Genomic DNA, 19,711 nt, shown 5'->3' with positions numbered 1-19,711 from the left:
CCAGCTTGTATTTCTTCCAGCCCAGCGTTTCTCATGATGTACTCTGCATATAACTTAAGTAAGCAGGGTGACAATATACAGCCTTGACGTACTCCTTTTCCTATTTGGAACCAGTCTGTTGTTCCATGCCCAGTTCTAACTGTTGCTTCCTGACCTGCATACAAATTTCTCAAGAGGCAGATCAGGTGGTCTGGTATTCCCATCTCTTTCAGAATTGTCCACAGTTTATTGTGATCCACACAGTCAAAGGCTTTGGCATAGTAAATAAAGCAGAAATAGATGCTTTTCTGGAACTCTCGTGCTTTTTCCATGATCCAGCAGATGTTGGCAATTTGATCTCTGGTTCCTCTGCCTTTTCTAAAACCAGCTTGAACATCAGGAAGTTCACGGTTCACATATTGCTGAAGCCTGGCTTGGAGAATTTTGAGCATTACTTTACTAGCATGTGAGATGAGTGCAATTGTGCGGTAGTTTGAGTATTCTTTGGCATTGCCTTTCTTTGGGATTGGAATGAAAACTGACCTTTTCCAGTCCTGTGGCCACTGCTGAGTCTTCCAAATTTGCTGGCATTTTTTATTAACTAGATGTCTGCTACTGCTAAGTCACGTCAGTTGTGTCCGACTCTGTGTGACCCCATAGACGGCAGCCCACTAGGCTCCCCTGTCCCTCGGATTCTCCAGGCAAGAATACTGGAGTGGGTTGCCATTGCCTTCTCCAATGCATGAAAGTGAAAAGTGAAAGTGAAGTCGCTCAGTCGTGTCCGACTCTTAGCCACCCCATGGACTGCAGCCTACCAGGCTCCTCCACCCATGGGATTCCAGGCAAGAGTACTGGAGTGGGTCGCCAGTGCCTTCTTCAGCTAGATGTCTATTTTCCTGCATTAACACATACTCAGCTTTATGCCACATTACTTCATAAATAGTGGTTGAACCATAAAAACAAAATGTGTGTTTGTTCAACAGGAAAGCAGAGTGGGCACTGTAACTCAAATCATAGACTCTCCATATACTAGTTAATTCTTTGAACTACAGCAAGAATACTGGCACGGGTTGCCATTCCCTTCTCCTGGGGCTCTTCCCGACCCAGGGGTCAAACGAAGCCTCATCGCTTGTGTCACCTGCATTGAAGGCAGAGTGTTTACCGTCTGAGCTACCAAGGAAGCACAAATATAAGTTTGTTGTAAGTTTGATGCATGTTGCATTTATTGATTGGTTACAATGAATGAAAACAACAACACACACACACACCCTTCAGCCAAAAGGAAAGCTCCCGTGAGCACTCTGGCATACTCACCTGAAGTACTACAGGGGACCTGACACTGCCGTAACCAATATCGAAAGTTAAAAGTTGAAAACATAATCTGCATCTGAAATAAAAACACAGGATAACAATAAAAAGGAATGAAATAGTGCCTTTTGCAGAGAGGTGGATGGACCTAGAGATTGCCAGGCAGAGTGAAATAAGTCAGAAACACAAATACCGTATAGTGTCACTTACACGTGGAATCTAGAAAGATGGTAGAGATGAACTCATCTGCAAAGCAGAAATAGAATCACAGATGGAGAGAACAAACTTGTGGTTACCAAGCAGGTAATGGGGGTGGGATGAATTGGTGGTTTGGGATTGACATATATATATATATTACTATGTATAAAATGGATAATTAATGAGAACCTTGGAGAAGGCAATGGCACCCCACTCCAGTACTCTTGCCTGGAAAATCCCATGGATGGAGGAGCCTGGTAGGCTGCAGTCCATGGGGTCGCCAAGAGTCAGACATGACTGAGCGACCACTTTCATGCATTGGAGAAGGAAATGGCAGCCCACTCCAGTGTTCTTGCCTGGAGAATCCAAGGGATGGGGGAGCCCGGTGGGCTGCCGTCTATGGGGTCACACAGAGTTGGACACAACTGATGCGACTTAGCAATGAGAACCTGTAGGATAGCACAGGGAGCTCTACTCAATGTTCTGTGGTACCTAAATAGGAAGGAAATCTAAAAGAGTGGATACATGTATATGTACAGCTGATTGATGCACAGCAGAAAGTAACACAACATTGTAAAGCAACTGTACTCTAATAAAAATAAAATAAAAACAACAGATGGTAACAAAGATGTGTTATATTTGCTATGTTTACTGTATTATTTGGTACTACATCATTAATAATCACTGTGGTTAAATTTCAACGTCTATACTGATTACAAAGAGCAGTGGCTTAGATAATCTAAAATTAAATACAATTTATCTTTGGATTTGGAACCTGTTTCATTACCTACAGAAAATACAGATATATAAAAAGTATTCATAACTCATTAAATGAAACAATGAAGTTGACTCCATAAACACACAATATGGGAAAGGAACCTCTCCCACTTCTCCATGCTAAGCATTCTTATTCACATAGAAAGCATGATAAAACTTATATGGAGGCACCTCCTTTTCTTAACATGCTAGATTTAACATTTCCCTAGAAAAAGGCATTAAATTATATTCAAGTAAACTGGATGAGATGTGGAGATAAGAGTTATTGAATTTTGTTAATAAAAGCACATAAATAAAAATATAATTAGTCAATGGAAAGCATATATGATAAAAATAGGTGAGCTTGAAAGGGGTTACAATTTAAAAAATAATTTACATATTAACTGTGCTTTATTTTTTGTCACCACTGTTTAAATACTGTGAGTCTTTAACATACTCTGAACTTTTAGGGTCTACAAATTACAAAACATAAGTTTAGAAGTTCATACTTTATATTACATACAAATTTCCAAGTAGCACCTACTTGTGATAATTAAGATACATTTTTATTAACAATCAATTTTTAGAAGGTAGGTTTTTTGGTTTTTTTTTTTAACATTAAAATTTGCTTTTACCTTTGAAAGATCTTTGGTCCCAGAGTAGATGTTTCACTGAATACTTCAGCTGCTAGTAGGAGTTTGCTAATGGCTTCCCTCATGGTATCAAAAGCCTGAAGAGGTGAACTGGCTCTCAGGAATGTCTCAAAAAATGTTTGCAGCTGTGAACAAAGTAAAGGATTCATATGTTTAAAGGACAATTTCAGTTTGTCTCTCTATCATTTCCAAATGAACAATGTGAAAGATCTCTTTAGGTTATCTGTCTTTGACGCACTCAAAAAAACTCCTTAAAAAGGAAAATTTGATCATCTAAGATATATATAAAGTATACTGAAAGAGTATACAATATACGTAAGGTATATTGTATAACAAATATATATTATCACATATTATACAATGTGATATATATTATATACGTTTAAAAACATATTACAAGCCTTCTGATTGAATGTGGGATACCAAAATATCTCGCAATTTAAGTTATTTTAAAGGCGCTTACTCCATTTTTCTCCTCATTCCACGGCATCTCACCATGGAAAGTGAAGTGCGAGTATCACAGAGCTTGTGATTGAACTGCCAAGTTGAACTTGGGACACTTCATCTAGGTAAACTTGGACTTGCAACTCACTTCGAATTTTTGTGTCTTTTCTTTAAAATGAGTTACAACCTACCAACAAGAGAGTTGCCAAATCAGAAGTCACTGTAAAATACAAAATTTAAGTCTAAGCTTTTTATTATTATTCCTTTCCTGCATGATTTTTGTATGAGAACGAAAAGAACTACATCAAAATTGCTTCTTCTTCTTCATGGTGTGGGAGCGCTAGCCAACCAGGGAAGAATCTAAGAAAACCTCAGTGTCCTGAAATTTTCATTTCAGGTTTTGTATGACTGGAGAGAATGGGGCCTCATTACAAAAATGGGCAGGATGTTAGGTTTATGCCTTCAAAGAAACACAAATAGCTATTTTTATTTGCTTAAATATTAAAATAATCACAACCACAAAACTATATCTTCAGAATGCTCAACACCAAGGCTCAAGTCAAACTTTTTAAAAAGTATAAAATAAACCTCATATTGATTCATAAACTGTCTCTGGGTAAGCATACACTTTCAAAAATGAAGAACAAAAAATATTTTCAGAAAAAACATGCAGCAGGTATACTACTAATATTTTTGGAAGAACAGACTAAATTTATCTAAGCTGTGTAAGACTGCAAAGGGAAAAACTTTGGTTGCTCTAATAATGAAGGACAGATACTGGCACAAATCACCTGAGGGAGATGGTAAATGTATCTTTAAAATATACAAGCAAAATTCCCCCAAAAGAAACAAATGCTGACTTCATAAACTTTTCCCAGCTGAAAAACAGAAACATAATGAGATATACACTTTAAGACCCTATAAACATGTCATTAGCATTTGGCAATTGGGATGTTTTTCCTTCTCTGAGGACTAAGGAAAATGAATGCAGTAATTGTAGGATCAAAAGAAAACAAATCCAGGCTAACACTAGAAGTATTAACACCCTTGAGTCAAAACAGAGTAACATGTTTTTCCAAAGAAAAGTAACTCATCACATTTCACTCAGTTCACCATATTACATAGAAAGGGTTACTGATAATATTATTGCATTTTCCCATTTATATGTTTCCTGAATATCACAGGGGTCAAGGTTAATAATTTAAGAAGGTTGGAAACGTTTGTGTAACACATAGGATCTGTAAGATTGATTATCAAATTATATCCTCCATGGTGAAAAATAATTAGCAAATTAATGTTTAGGGTTGTATTTATTCTTCTACTGTGGAAATGTATATTTCTTAATTTTTGACTGTAATTAATTGTCACATGTAAATTCCAGAATTACACAGGTAATTTCGCATGTGTAAGCACTGTGTGCTGAACTTCGGAGGACAAGGTACTTAGCACAGTAGCCTCTATAGATTTAGAGGCTAAAAGTCCCAGGTTCAACTTTGATTCTGTGCCTGTAAATTGCGAGGCCTTGTGAGTCTACTAACAGTAACTTTATAGATGTATTGCTAGGATTAAATCAGAGAATGGACTCTCACATAAAAGTCCACCACCACCCATCAGACATCAAATACTCAGTACACATTAGCTTATTTTATTAATTAAAACAAAAGTCCACAGCATTCCTTCAAAGATGAACATTTAAAATATATCTGATAAGCCTTTCAATAAAATAGATCCCATACATGTCCCAGGAGAAATGAAAGCAGAGAACTGAAGGACCAAAATCTTTCCTCCCATTTCCCTAAAACTCAGACTGCTAAGAGGAGAACTACCCTCAACCTACAATCATGTAGCAGGGGGACAAGACACAGCTGCCCTTACAAACAGAAATGTGGAGGGAAGAGATAGCAGTGATATTTAAAAAGCACAATTCAAAAAAAGAGACTTCTTTCATTTTTCTATTTGTTCTGTTACCAGTCTTTATCTCTATATCCATTTCCTTCTATTTCATTACATGCATTTCCACTTATCTAAGTCCTTCAAGTCAAAGAAGATTTTAGATGAGTTGCTTCTTTAATTTATTTAGTACTGTGGCAAGCAAACTACATATGTAGGAAGTGAAAGTAGACTTATGCAAATACTTTTTTTTTTTTTAATCATCAACTTTCAGCAGGTTGTCCAGAGAGGGCAAAATAGTTATGTCAATTATTGAAACTAATCCAGGGAGGCTAAGTGGAAGAATTCTTTGAGTGTCTGCTCATTTTGTTTTTCGTTATACTAACTGTATTTTCTTGGTCAAATACCTGAGTTTTATGTATCTCAATGTGCTCACATGTAGAAAAAGAGAAATGTGTTTAATGATCTCATGAGACAATGTCAAATCTGAGATTATTTGATAGTAATTCCATTCAAAGTTATCAGAACCCACTTCTCACTCAGGAGCTTCCTTAACCCAAGCACAAATGTTACTTGAAATAACATCTTCACTTTCACTGCTAAGTTAAAGTCAGCCATGAACTCAAATATCATGGAGACATCCTTGTCTCTAGATCAAGACTTTTAATAGATGTTTTTAAATTACCTAAACATGAGACTATAAGATCCCAGGGAAAGCAGTGCCTTGGTAGTGAGGTAAAAATGAATAAAAGAAGATCTTAAAATGTTTCACAAGACATGAAACTGTTTTATGAACTATAAATTTTCCTACTTCAGTGCAAAAATGAAATACAAATTAAATGCAAATAAATTATGTACAAAATGACCTTGTAAGATCAGGGCTGTAAAACCAGGCAGTTAAAGCATCACCATTGGTTTGTACTTGTGTAAAATTCAAGCAATAAACCAATAAGGTATTTGTAATTTTCACATCTATCCATTCAAGGAACTTCCTGAAATATTTGTAAATGGGTTGAAATAATCAACTAAAAATGGAAGGACAAGAGAAACTGAGGATGGACTTCAAAATATTTGTAGGAAAACTTCAGTTAGGTTTTTGATAGCTTAAAATATTTCTAAATTTCCCTTATATTCACCTCATTCTCCGACTCCACTTTCACAGCCCCTCCTGCACTAAATTCTGGGCTTCACCCAGCTGATTTCCTTGATCCACCCATGAGATCTTCGGCAGATTGTTCTCGGTGGCAAAAGACGCTGTTCTGTTAAACCTGCTAACTGTCCATGGTGATGCTCTCACCGCCAGTCCGTGAGCTCTGTCAGGGCAGACACTGTACCGTTTTATCTTTGAGTGGCCAGTATCTAACACAGGACAGGTATTAAGTAAATACTGTTGAGTAAATAAACCTAAGTATAGTATTACAGAAACCACAGAGACTTTGATAAAAGAAATAGCTCACTGGAGCTTCTGGATAACAAATTTTCTCCCTACGACAGACAACATGTGTATCTCTCATTTCCATCTCAGGAGAGAGGGAAGATGAGCATTCTTCTGGTGACCTGTAATAAAATCTTTGAAAAATAGAAGCTCACAGCTGTTCAAGAGAATTTCTAAGATAAGAAAATTTAATATGAGTTAAAACATGGGATGAAAGATTAACCAATATTAGAGGGTTCTTTTTTTAAGTCATGTTCTTGACTAACTGGGAAACTCTAGCAGAATGTTGATATTTCAATATTTTGAATTTTCAGTAGTTAATAGGATTGTATCTTATTAAAGTTTACCAGAATTTCTCTCAATATTAATGTGGGAGAGGGGAGCTTTCATTTTCTCAAAGTAAAGAAGTATATTAGTAATTAACAACAGTTTGTACCAACAAGCATATGAGAAGATCTCAATATCATTCAGATCAGATCAGTCGCTCAGTCGTGTCCGACTCTTTGTGACCCCATGAATCACAGCACGCCAGGCCTCCCTGTCCATCACCAACCCCCAGAGTTCACCCAGACTCACATCCATCAAGTCAGTGATGCCATCCAGCCATCTCATCCTCTGTCGTCCCCTTCTCCTCTTGCCCCCAATCCCTCCCAGCATCAGAGTCTTTTCCAATGAGTCAACTCTTCGCATGAGGTGGCCAAAGTCCTGCAGTTTCAGCTTTAGCATCATTCCTTCCAAAGAAATCCCAGGGCTAATCTCCTTCAGAATGGACTGGTTGGATCTCCTTGCAGTCCAAGGGACTCTCAAGAGTCTTCTCCAATACCACAGTTCAAAAGTATCAATTCTTTGGCACTCAGCCTTCTTCACAGTCCAACTCTCACATACATACATGACCACTGGAAAAACCATAGCCTTGACTAGACGAAATTTTGTTGGCAAAGTAATGTCTCTGCTTTTGAATATGCTATCTAGGTTGGTCATAACTTTCCTTCCAAGGAGTAAACGTCTTTTAATTTCATGGCTGCAGTCACCATCTGTAGTGATTTTGGAGCCCAGAAAAATAAATTCTGACACTGTTTCCACTGTTTCCCCATCTATTTCCCATGAAGTGACAGGACCGGATGCCATGATCTTCGTTTTCTGAATGTTGAGCTTTAAGCCAACTTTTTCACTCTCCACTTTCACTTTCATCAAGAGGCTTTTGAGTTCCTCTTCATTTTCTGCCATAAGAGTGGTGTCCTCTGCATATCTGAGGTTATTGATATTTCTCCCAGCAATCTTGATTCCAGCTTGGGTTTCTTCCAGTCCAGCTTTTCTCATGATGTACTCTACATATAAGTTAAATAAACAAGGTGACAATATACAGCCTTGACATACTCCTTCTCCTATTTGGAACCAGTCTGTTGTTCCATGTCCAGTTCTAACTGTTGCTTCCTGACCTGCATACAAATTTCTCAAGAGGCAGGTCAGGTGGTCTGGTATTCCCATCTCTTTCAGAATTGTCCACAGTTTATTGTGATCCACAGTCAAAGGCTTTGGCATAGTAAATAAAGCAGAAATAGATGCTTTTCTGGAACTCTCTTGCTTTTTCCATGATCCAGTGGATGTTGGCAATTTGATCTCTGGTTCCTGTGCCTTTTCTAAAACCAGGTTGAACATCAGGAAGTTCACGGTTTACATATTGCTGAAGCCTGGCTTGGAGCATTTTGAGCATTACTTTACTAGTGTGTGAGATGAGTGCAATTGTGCGGTAGTTTGAGCATTCTTTGGCATTGCATTTCTTTGGGATTGGAATGAAAACTGACTTTTTCCAGTCCCGTGGCCACTGCTGAGTTTTCCACATTTGCTGGAATATTGAGTGCAGCACTTTCACAGCATCATCTTTTAGGATTTGAAATAGCTCAACTGGAATTCCATCAGCTCCACTAGCTTTGTTCATAGTGATGCTTTCTAAGGCCCACTTGACTTCACATTCCAGGATGTCTGGCTCTAGGTCAGTGATCACACCATCGTGATTATCTGAGTCGTGAAGATCTTTTTTGTACAGTTCTTCTGTGTATTCTTGCCATCTCTTCTTAATGTCTTCTGCTTCTGTTAGGTCCATACCATTTCTGTCCTTTATCGAGCCCATCTTTGCATGAAATGTTCCTTTGGTATCTCTGATTTTCTTGAAGAGATTCCTAGTCCTTCCCATTCTGTTGTTTTCCTCTATTTCTTTGCATTGATTGCTGAAGAAGGCTTTCTTAACTCTTCTTGCTATTTTTTGGAACTCTGCATTCAGATGCTTATATCTTTCCTTTTCTCCTTTGCTTTTCACTTCTCTTCTTTTCACAGCTATTTGTAAGGCCTCCCCAGACAGCCATTTTGCTTTTTTGCATTTCTTTTCCATGGGGATGGTCTTGATCCCTGTCTCCTATACAATGCCACGAACCTCATTCCATAGTTCATCAGGCACTCTATCTATCAGATCTAGGCCCTTAAATCTATTTCTCACTTCCATTGTATAATCATAAGGGATTTGATTTAGGTCATACCTAATGGTCTAGTGGTTTTCCCTACTTTCTTCAATTTAAGTCTGAATTTGGCAATAAGGAGTTCATGGTCTGAGCCACAGTCAGCTCCTGGTCTTGTTTGTGCTGACTGTACAGAGCTTCTCCATCTTTGGCTGCAAAGAATATAATCAATTTGATTTTGGTGTTGACCATCTGGTGATGTCCAGTGGTCATGGTGGAGGGACAGACCACATCTGATAGAATGTGGTCCACTGGAGAAGGGAATGGCAAACCACTTCAGTATTCTTGCCTTGAGAACCCCATGATCAGTATGAAAAGGCAAAATGATAGGATACTGAAAGAGAAACTCCCCAGGTCAGTAGGTGCCCAATATGCTACTGGAAATCAGTGGAGAAATAACTCCAGAAAGAATGAAGGGATGGAGCCAAAGCAAAAAGAATACCCAGCTGTGGATGTGACTGGTGAAAGAAGCAAGGTCTGATGCTGTAAAGAGCAATATTGCATAGGAACCTGGAATGTCAGGTCCATGAATCAAGGCAAATTGGAAGTGGTCAAACAAGAGATGGCAAAAGTGAATGTCAACATTCTAGGAATCAGAGAACTGAAATGAACTGGAATGGGTGAATTTAATTCATATGACCATTATATCTACTACTGTGGGCAGGAATCCCTCAGAAGAAATGGAGTGGCCATCATGGTCAACAAAAGAGTCCAAAATGCAGTACTTGGATGCAATCTCAAAAACGACAGAATGATCTCTGTTTGTTTCCAAGGCAAACCATTCAATATCACAGTAATCCAAGTCTATGCCCCAACCAGTAATGCTGAAGAAGCTGAAGTTGAACGGTTCTATGAAGACCTACAAGACCTTTTAGAACTAACACCCAAAAAAGATGTCCTTTTCATTATAGGAGACTGGAATGCAAAAGTAGGAAGTCAAGAAACACCTGGAGTAACAGGCAAATCTGGCCTTGGAATAGGGAATGAAGCAGGGCAAAGACTAATAGAGTTTTACCAAGAAATCAATATCATTAGTCATTAGCAAAATGCAAATCAAAACCACAATGAGATATTACCCCACATCCATTAGGATGACTACTATCAAAAAACCCATAAAATATTAAGTGTGAGAAAGGATATGAAGAAATCAGAACCCTAGAGCACTGTTGGTAGGAATGTTAAGTGGTGCAGACACTTATGCAAAACAGTATGAAGGTTCCTCAAGAAATCAAAATAGAATTATCATAGGATGCAGAAATTCAAATTCTGGATACAGAGCCAAAAGAATTGGAAACAAGTTCTTAAAGATTTATTTGTTCACTCTTGTTCACGGCAGTATTATTCACATAGCTAAAAAGTGGAAGCAACTCAAGTATACATCCATGGACGAATGGATAGACAAAAGATAGAATAGACAGACAATGTAATATTGAAAGTAAGTGAAAGTGTTAGTCGGTCAGTCATGTCCAACTCTTTGAGACCCCATGGATGTAGCCTGCCAGGCTTCTCTGTCCATGGAATTCTCCAGGAAAGAATACTGGAGTGGGTTGACATTCCCTTCTCCAGGGGATCTTCCTGATCCAGGGATTGAACTCGGGTCTCTTGCATTGCAGGCAGATTCTTTACCATCTGAGCCACAAGGGAAGCTCAGTGTAATATTATTCAACCTTAAAAAGGAAAGACACTGCAATTCAGATGAACCTTAAAGATATTATGCTAGGTGAAATACTCTAGTCACAAAAGACACTGTATGATTTCACTTATACAAAGTATCTAGAGTAGTCAGGTTCCTAGAAACAGAAAATAAAATAGTGGTTGCCAGTGGCTAGGGGGAGGGAGAAATGCAAAGTTGTTTCATGAGTATATAATTTCAGTTCTGCAAAAATTCTGGAGACTGATTGTGTGTGTGTGTTAGTCCCTCAGTCGTGTCCAACTCTTTTCGACCCCATGGACGGTAGCCCATCAGGCTCCTCTGTCCCTGGGATTTTTCAGGGACAGAGGAGCCTCCTCCATCCATGGGATTCTTCAGGCAAGAATACAAGAATGGTTTGCCATTTCCTTCTCTGGGAGATCTTCCCAACCCAGGGGTCGAACCCGGGTCTCCCACATTGCAGGCAGATTCTTTACTGTTTGAGCCACCAGGGAAGCCAATCATACAACAATATAAATATATTTAATAGTACTGAACCATACACTTAAAATGGTTAAGATGGTAAATTTTATGTACACATTGCATGCATGCATGCTCAGTTGCTTCAGTCATGTCCAACTCTTTGCAATCCTATGGACTGTAGCCTGCCAGGCTCCTCTGTCCATGGGATTCTCCAGGCAAAAATACTGGAGTAGGCTGCCATGCTCTCCTCCAGGGGATCTTTCCAACCCAACGATCGAACCCATATCTCCTGCATCTCTTTCACTGCAGGCGGATTCTTTACCAATGAGCCACAGAGGAAGTCCTTACGTATGCTGCTGCTGCTAAGCCGCTTCAGTCGTATCCAACTCTGCTCGACCCCACAGACGGCAGCCCACCAGGCTCCACCGTCCCTGGGATTCTCCAGGCAAGAACACTGGAGTGGGTTGCCATTTCCTTCTCCAATGCATGAAGTGAAAAGTGAAAGGGAAGTCGCTCAGTCGTGTCCAACTCTTAGCGACCCCATGGACTGCAGCCTACCAGGCTCCTCTATCTGTGGGATTTTCCAGGCAAGAGTACTGGAGTGGGGTGCCATTGCCCTTATGTATACATTATCACAATTTAAGAAAAAATTTAAACAATACTGCAGTTTTCACAGCCTCACTCCCTCCAACAATCATGTTTAAACACTTGCTAATTTTGTACCATGGAAGTCCAAAAAAGCACCTTTTTAATGGTTATAAATTATGCAAAAGAAACAAAATAAAAAATATTTCCTCCCTTGCTCCATTTCTCAGCTCCTGCAAATAGTGGAAATGGTTTCCATCTCTATTCCATTTCCTCAGAACAACTGTTTTATTGAGAAACGATCATTTAACCTTGAAATATTGTTTAGTATGAAAAATACCACACAGCAAGCTTTAATGCTAGTAGGAGCAATCCAGAATAAAGGACACATTTTCTGGGTTGGCCAAAACATTCATTTGTGTTTTTGCATTACACCTTTGGACAGACCTGAACAAACTTTTTGGCCAGCCCAAAATGACCAGATCTTGAAGGATTTCAACCCTGAATATTCATTGGAAGGACTCATACTGAAACTGAAGCTCCAGTACTTTGGCCACCTGATGCGAAGAGCCGACTCATTTGAAATGACCCTGATGCTGGGAAAGGCTGAAGCCAGGAGGCGAAGCGGACGACAGAGGATGAGATGGTTGGATGGCATCACCGACTCAATGGACATGAATTTGCACAAACTCCAGGAGATGGTGGAGGACAGGGAAGCCTGGCGTGCTGCAGTCCGTGGGGTTTCAAAGAGTCAGACACAACAGAGACTGAACAACAAATATGATGGAATGCAAAGCCTAGGGAATGATCGTTTCAAGTTAAAAGATCAATATCACATAAGAGATCAGACTCAGTTTTATCCATGATAGAACTAAGGACACAATTAAATACATGAAATCCAGAATCTATGTTCTTTTCCAAATTAAAAGGGGAATAAGTATGCATTCAAATCTACTTCTTTTTAATACATTGGAATTTAAGTATATAGTTCTTGATCAATATTATTATTCTGCCTTTTACAAAATCAGCTAGGATCTGTCTGTCTTACTCTGAACTAACCATTCTCTTTCCCTAGCATTTACTGAACTCTTAAAATGTAACTGAAGGAATCTGAATACCTCAGAAATAGGCATACATACAAATCTTAAATAATTTCTAAAACAAAAAAATGCACCCCTTAGACGGAAATTATTCTTTTTATTAAGTTAGTTGAGTCTTTGTATCCACTGCTTCCTCCAATAGCTCAGCGGGTAAAGAATCCACTTACAATGGAGGAGATGCAGGAGACATGGGTTCGATCCCTGGGTTGGGAAGATCCCTTAGAGGAAGAATGTTCTTCCTGAAAATGTTCTTGCCTGAAAAATCCCAGGGACAGAGGAGCCTGGTGGGCTGCAGTCAAAGGGTTGCAAAGAGTCAGCTAAGACTGAGCAACTAAGGACTTTTGTATCCAGTAAGACAACAAGAGAAGGGGATGACAGAGGATGAGATGACTGAATGGCATCACCAACTTGATGGACATGAGTTTGAGCAAGCTCCAGGAGTTGGTGATGGACAGGGAAGCCTGGCATGCTGCAGTCCATGGGGTTGCAAAGAGTCAGGACATGACTGAGCGACTGAACTAAACTGAAGACAATAGTATTTATTGTTAGAATGAGAAGGGTTCAGCATTGGTACTGATATTATTTTCAGTGTAACCATGGAGAATGTTTGTTCACACAAATACACAGATGTAAATGGAAGGGTTTACTTAGAGCAACATGACTTGACTCCTTGAGCTCCCTCCAAAGTATATTAAAAGAACACACAATGATTTATCATGAAATATTTAATTTTGTTAAAAAACTGAAAACAACCTGAGTTGTGGAGGATTTGTCAGTTATTGATTAACATCCTTACTTAAATGTGTCTGTTTCAGGGAGGGGTTGCAGAATTTTTGTAAAAACCATATTTAAGTGTGTCTGTTTGGGGGAGGGGTTGCAGAATTTTTTCACTCTGGAGCAATCATTGTCATATTAGGGATAGATGAGTGCTAGGTTTTTCTTTTGAAGAGCAGAGGGGTGTCCATGCCGGGATGGGGGCAAAAATCACCTGCTTTAGAGGCACAGTCTCAGCGAGATGAAATTTTAGGAAGGTGTATATGTGAAAGGTGAAGTTATCAGCATTGATTCTCTTGAAACTATCTCTGGGCCTGTGAACCTGGAGAGTCTTCATGGCTCCCCAGAGGCTCACAATACCCCACTTGAGGATCACAGCTCTGGACGTGTCTGGTCCACAGGACACATCTGCTGCCCATCAGAGGGCTATGGTAGGAGATGAAGTGCTGAGAGCATTCTGGACCTTAGCAAGAAGTCTCCTTCATGTTTTAAAGGAGCATGATTTGGGGAGGGGGGATCCCATATATAAAAACAGAAGGAAAAGAGGAAAAAAGATGGGAGAAAGGGAGGGTAGCAATGACTAAATTACAAACCTAAGCACTGATGTAAGCACTGATTTCATTTCATGCTCATGTGGTATTTGAATATAATTCTATATCACACTTAATAATACTCACTAACCTTAGCCAAAGTGAAAGTGAAGTCGCTCAGTTGTGTCCGACTCTTTGGGACCCCATGGATGGTAACCTACAAGGCTCCACGGTCCATAGGATTTTCCAGGCAAGAATACTGGAGTGGGCTGCCATTTCCTTCTCCAGGGGATCTTCCCAACCCTTAGCCAAGCTGACACCATATGTCAGACACTGTGCGTTTCTCATGCACTGTTTTGTTTATAATCATGGCAATGCTATGAGGTTGATGCTCATTATCTCCATTTTACTGATGAAGAAACTGAGGCTTGAGAACACAAGTAATCTGCCAACGTTTTTACAGTTAAGAGGTAACCAACATGAAGCCATTTTCATATTGAAGCCAATCTACTTGGCCACAAAGCCCCAGCATCACTTCTGCCATTGTGGCTTTGAGTACACTGGGTTTAGGAAAATGGAAAGTGAAAGTGAAGTCGCTCCATCGTGTCCGACTCTTTGCAAACCCATGGACGCCAGGCTCCTCCGTCCATGGGACTTTCTAGGCAAGAGTACTGGAGTGGGTTGCCTTTTCCTTCTCCAGGGAACTTCCAGACCCAGGGATCGAACCCAGGTATCCCTCATTGTAGACAGACGCTTTACCATCTGAGCCACCGGGAAAGCGGATGGACCCTGAAATACTGAAGAATGAATCATCTGTTTTTACTTTCATGGAAAATGTATTTGAAATTGTCACAATTCTCAAACACCCACACATCTAAACTATCAATTCAACACCTTGAACATCTGTGTAGTTTTTTGAGAAACTAAGAAAATTTCTAAGTAACTTAAACCAAATTGCCTAGGATCAAGAACAAATTTTGTGTTAAGTCAAATGATTTAAGAACATAAATATTCTCATCATTTGTTTTAGCTCACTGAAAATTGGCTAGCTTTAGGGTAAACCACAGGAAAACTAAATTAATTGACTGAACTTAAATTAGGATAGTTTTTACTCATTCTCTGGAATTAGATCAAAACTCCAATATTTAAGTAAGTATCATGCTTCCAGTGACATGGATAATTGTATTCATTTGTACTTCTTAATAACCCTAAGCTTTAAAGCATATATTAAAATTGGAAATTCAGAAAGTAGATTCTTAACCAGTTTCATGGTTAAAAATTTTTAAGTTTCTCATACTATGAGAGGATTGATCAGGAGCAAGGTGCCAAAATACAAAAAGCTATGCAGAGCATAAAATTTTAATTATTTGCTTTGAATGGAAGAACCCTGATCGAATTATATTCAACCTTCTCACAGAACTGGCAGGTTATCTTTATGGCTCCTTCTAGAAGCTCTCAGTAGGATATAAAGGATCAGAGAGATTTTAGAGTAAAGAGCAAAAGTTGAAGTTGTAAAGGTTTTATCATTGGACTCTGTGGATATATATCTACTCATTTTCTTTACATGAATGCCATTGTTCAAGTAGGTCACCAATATTTCCATTATAGTTAAAGCACAGATCGTCTTTAAGCCTCTGGTAAAATAATGTCTGTGGGTTATCTGGAAATTTTTCCATCATTTATTAATTGTCGAGTAGAAAATGATATTGCAATTTGGTAATATTTACAACTAGTAATATTTGTAACATGAAGTACAAAATCAGCAAAGAGGGATGCATTTAACAGAAAGAAACCTGTCCCATATATCTATAAATACTCTCAAATGAATAAGAAAGTAAAAAGGGAAAATACTTTCCACTTACCTTCCAGATATTTTACGCAGAGCATCTATTTTAGGTCTTATTAAGTTTCATGGTCAATCACAAAAAAAAAAAAAAGGAAATGCATTCATTATAAAAATAATGAGTTCTGGGTGTACAATAAAGAAAATGATAGAGCAAACTGCCCTAACATATGAAGGCTGTAGTGTTAAAGTTTGTTAAATCCGTGCTAGAATTATCACAGCCTTCTGCTATTCTCTCATATGTCTCTCATATCTATACCTCTCTCTTACCAGTGTTCAAACAAAACTCATTCTTTTATATAGGATATTTTAAATGAATATTTAAATATGATGCATAGTTTAAAAGCTCATAGTTTAGTATTCTAATTCAACGTAATTCTATGTAGCCCAAAACGATGTCTTCTCTTTGTGGTATTGACTACCAACTTCTATTTTCCCTACCCCCAAATCATTTACTCCTTCATTGTTGCCAGAGTCATCTTTATGAAGCACAGTTCAAATCATGAAGGTCCAGTTCAGTTCAGCTCAGTTCAGTCACTCAGTCGTGTCCGACTCTTTGCGACCCCATGAATCGCAGCACACCAGGCCTCCCCGTCCATCACCAACTCCTGCAGCTCACTCAAACTCATGTCCATCGAGTCAGTGATGTCATCCAGCCATCTCATCCTCTGTCGTCCCCTTCTCCTCCTGCCCCCAATCCCTCCCAGCATCAGAGTCTTTTCCAATGAGTCAACTCTTCGCATGAGGTAGCCAAAGTACTGGAGTTTCAGCTTTAGCATCATTCCTTCCAAAGAAATCCCAGGGCTGATCTCCTTCAGAATGGACTGGTTGGATCTTCTTGCAGACCAAGGGACTCTCAAGAGTCTTCTCCAACACCACAGTTCAAAAGCATCAATTCTTCAGCACTCAGCCTTCTTCACAGTCCAACTCTCACATCCATACATGACCACAGGAAAAACCATAGCCTTGACTAGATGGACCTTTGTTGGCAAAGTAATATCTCTGCTTTTCAATATACTATCTAGGTTAGTCATAACTTTCCTTCCAAGGAGTAAGCGTCTTTTAATTTTTAGATGTCCCAAATATTTACAGAAGAAGGTGGTATAATAAACAGTAGAAGCCCTTTTACCATTTCTGCTACAAAGGGACAGCTATTTTTATATGAGAGCTCAAAAGTGACATATGCTCTGCTTAAACATTTTAATTTGGAAAACATGAATGTATATTCCTCTGTCAGTCTTACAAAGCCAAACCTATTGGTCAACTGACTGGAATTGCCAGTTATCTAACTTACAGAAACCCCGCCCATGAGTGGGTTACAACCTCAATTAAAGCAAGAATATAAAAATACTTGCCAAGAAATCTCGGCAGAATCTTTCCAGGTCTTGCAATGCCACCCCCTCATACTCTGAAAGTTGTAGTTATGGTTGTTTAGTTGCTAAGTTGTGTCCAACTCTTTTGCGACCCCACGGCCTGTAGCCTGCCAGGCTCCTCTGTCCATGGGATTCTCCTGGCAAGAATACTGGAATGGGTTGCCATTTCCTTCTCCAGGGGATCTTCCCAACCCAGGGATCAAACCTGCCTCTCCTGCATTGGCAGGTGGATTCTTTACCACTGAGTCACCTGGGAAGCCCCCTGAAAGTTGTTACATCACATTTAATCCACCTGCAGTTTTTCTAAATTGATTCTTTTATAAATATTCAACTTTGCTTTTACAGAAGCAAGTATGTCTTTTTTTGCACTTCCAGTTCATCAGAGCATGACAACTTAAGCATACAGATACTTGCACTGAGCTCTTGTGTCCAGCAGTCAGCATGCTTTATGGAGGGCACACAGGCCATGGCCTAATACTGCAAGGAGTGAAGCAGTAATTAAGAGATATTTTATTCATTGGAGATCTGAGTCCTAATTCTAATCACATTTGTTAGCTCTGTCATCTCTACTAAATCATGAATCTTCATTTCCTCATCCATAGGATGGGTGAGGAACATAGCACCCGATCTCGCAGGGTTCTTAAAAGTATCAGATGAGATCATGCATGAGAATACATTCAGATGTATAAAATAACAGTGGGGTCCTTTTACATTCTCTGTGTGCATGCTCAGTCTATTCAGTCATGTCCGACTCTTTGTGACCACATGGACTGTAGCCTACCAGGCTCCTCTGTCCACGGGATTCTCCAGGCAAGAATACTAGAGTGGGTTGCCATGACCCCCTCCAGGGGAATCTTCCTGACCTTGCATTGCAGGCAGATTCTTTACAGCCGAGCCAGCAGGGAAGCCCCTTTTACATTCTGCTGCTACTGCTGCCGCTGCTAAGTCGCTTTAGTCATGTCCGACTCTGTGCGACCCCATAGACGGCAGCCCACCAGGCTCCACCATCCCTGGGATTCTCCAGACAAGAACACTGGAGTGGGTTGCCATTTCCTTCTCCAATGCATGAAAGGGAAATGTGAAAGTGAAGTCTCTCAGTCTGTCCAACTCTGAGCGACCCCATGGACTGCAGCCCACCAGGCTCCTCCACCCATGGGATTCTCCAGGCAAGAGTACTGGAATGGGGTGCCATTGTCTTCTCCATTTACATTCTACTGTGCATGAAATTCAGGACCTTCATGATCTGACTCTAACATAGCTCTTCTGGTTCCCCCTCTGACTCCACAATCCTGAGGCCTTTGCCTCTTTCTTCTTTCTCCATCCTTCCTACTTCAGGCTACCCTAGGATTCTTCCCACTCTGGAATACATACACATTTTTGCCAATGAAAGCAGCTCATATTTCTGAGTCTATAGCCCACCTTCCACCTGCGTGCTTCATGATGTTTATCCAAAGGAAATGCAAACATCCTCTCCCTACTCCTAAAGAAACTCTACTCATTTTTCCAAGCTCAGCTAAAATACCACTTATTTTATGAAAACTACCTCACTTTCTCCAGACTGGAATAATTCTGACTCTTGACTATTCCTGCAAACCAGCCATTTACTGCACTCAGTTCTTATTAGAATTACTTATAAATATGTGTTAGTGAAACATTTTTTTTTCAGTCAACATATGTCTTTTGCACTCACTGGAGAGCGCCTTGAAGGCAAAAACCAACATTTCTCTCGAGTCCCTCTCCATATTGCCAGCACATAGGTACCCTTTCAACAATCTCAGAACACAATTGAGCTGAAGTGACTATGAAAGATCACAGAAATCATCAACATGGTTTTTCCTTTATTTTTGACTCCATGATCAAACATAAAAATTATACACATGCAAGAAGACAGCGAGATTAAACACCCTGATTTCCCACCACTTATTACAGGGAGATTTTTTCCTCCACTTTTCTTTATGATGGGCATACAATCATTAGAAGTTTCATCCTCAACTACAGGGGCTAAGTCATTAGACAAGACGCCCTCCCCTCTATTTTCCTCTTTGTCTCCTGCCCCTAGTTTGAATATTTCTCTGTCCTTCCATTTAAATTCTATTGGCGAAACCTGCCATTAATCTGCTCTAATGTGAAAATCTTTCTTTTCATTGATGTGGCAGTTTGCAAAGACTGGCCGCAAATTCTTCCCACTCTTGTCGGCTCACCACTTCCTCTCATGCA

At 39.6% G+C, this 19,711-nt stretch overlaps 1 protein-coding gene across 7 annotated transcripts in view; it reads right to left on the bottom strand.

Annotated features, from left to right (window-relative positions):
- Nucleotides 1-19,711, bottom strand: part of CPED1 (cadherin like and PC-esterase domain containing 1) — a 328,209-nt gene that overhangs the window by 166,187 nt on the left and 142,311 nt on the right. For all 7 annotated transcript variants that reach the window (XR_011566295.1, XM_070788065.1, XM_070788061.1 and 4 more), the window contains 2 exons: nucleotides 2,877-3,019; nucleotides 1,294-1,366 (listed from right to left, as the gene is read on the bottom strand). Coding sequence is in view for 6 of the 7 variants with exons in the window: in XM_070788065.1 (XP_070644166.1) it covers nucleotides 1,294-1,366; nucleotides 2,877-3,019 (216 nt within the window). In the remaining variant the exon portion in view is untranslated. The remainder of the gene's footprint in view (nucleotides 1-1,293; nucleotides 1,367-2,876; nucleotides 3,020-19,711) is intronic.

Source organism: Bos indicus, chromosome 4 (genome assembly GCF_029378745.1).
Source record: "Bos indicus isolate NIAB-ARS_2022 breed Sahiwal x Tharparkar chromosome 4, NIAB-ARS_B.indTharparkar_mat_pri_1.0, whole genome shotgun sequence".
In the NCBI taxonomy this organism is placed as follows: Eukaryota; Metazoa; Chordata; class Mammalia; order Artiodactyla; family Bovidae; genus Bos; species Bos indicus.
Note: the sequence above shows the minus strand (reverse complement) of the source record. Positions and strands in the feature narration are given on the sequence as shown.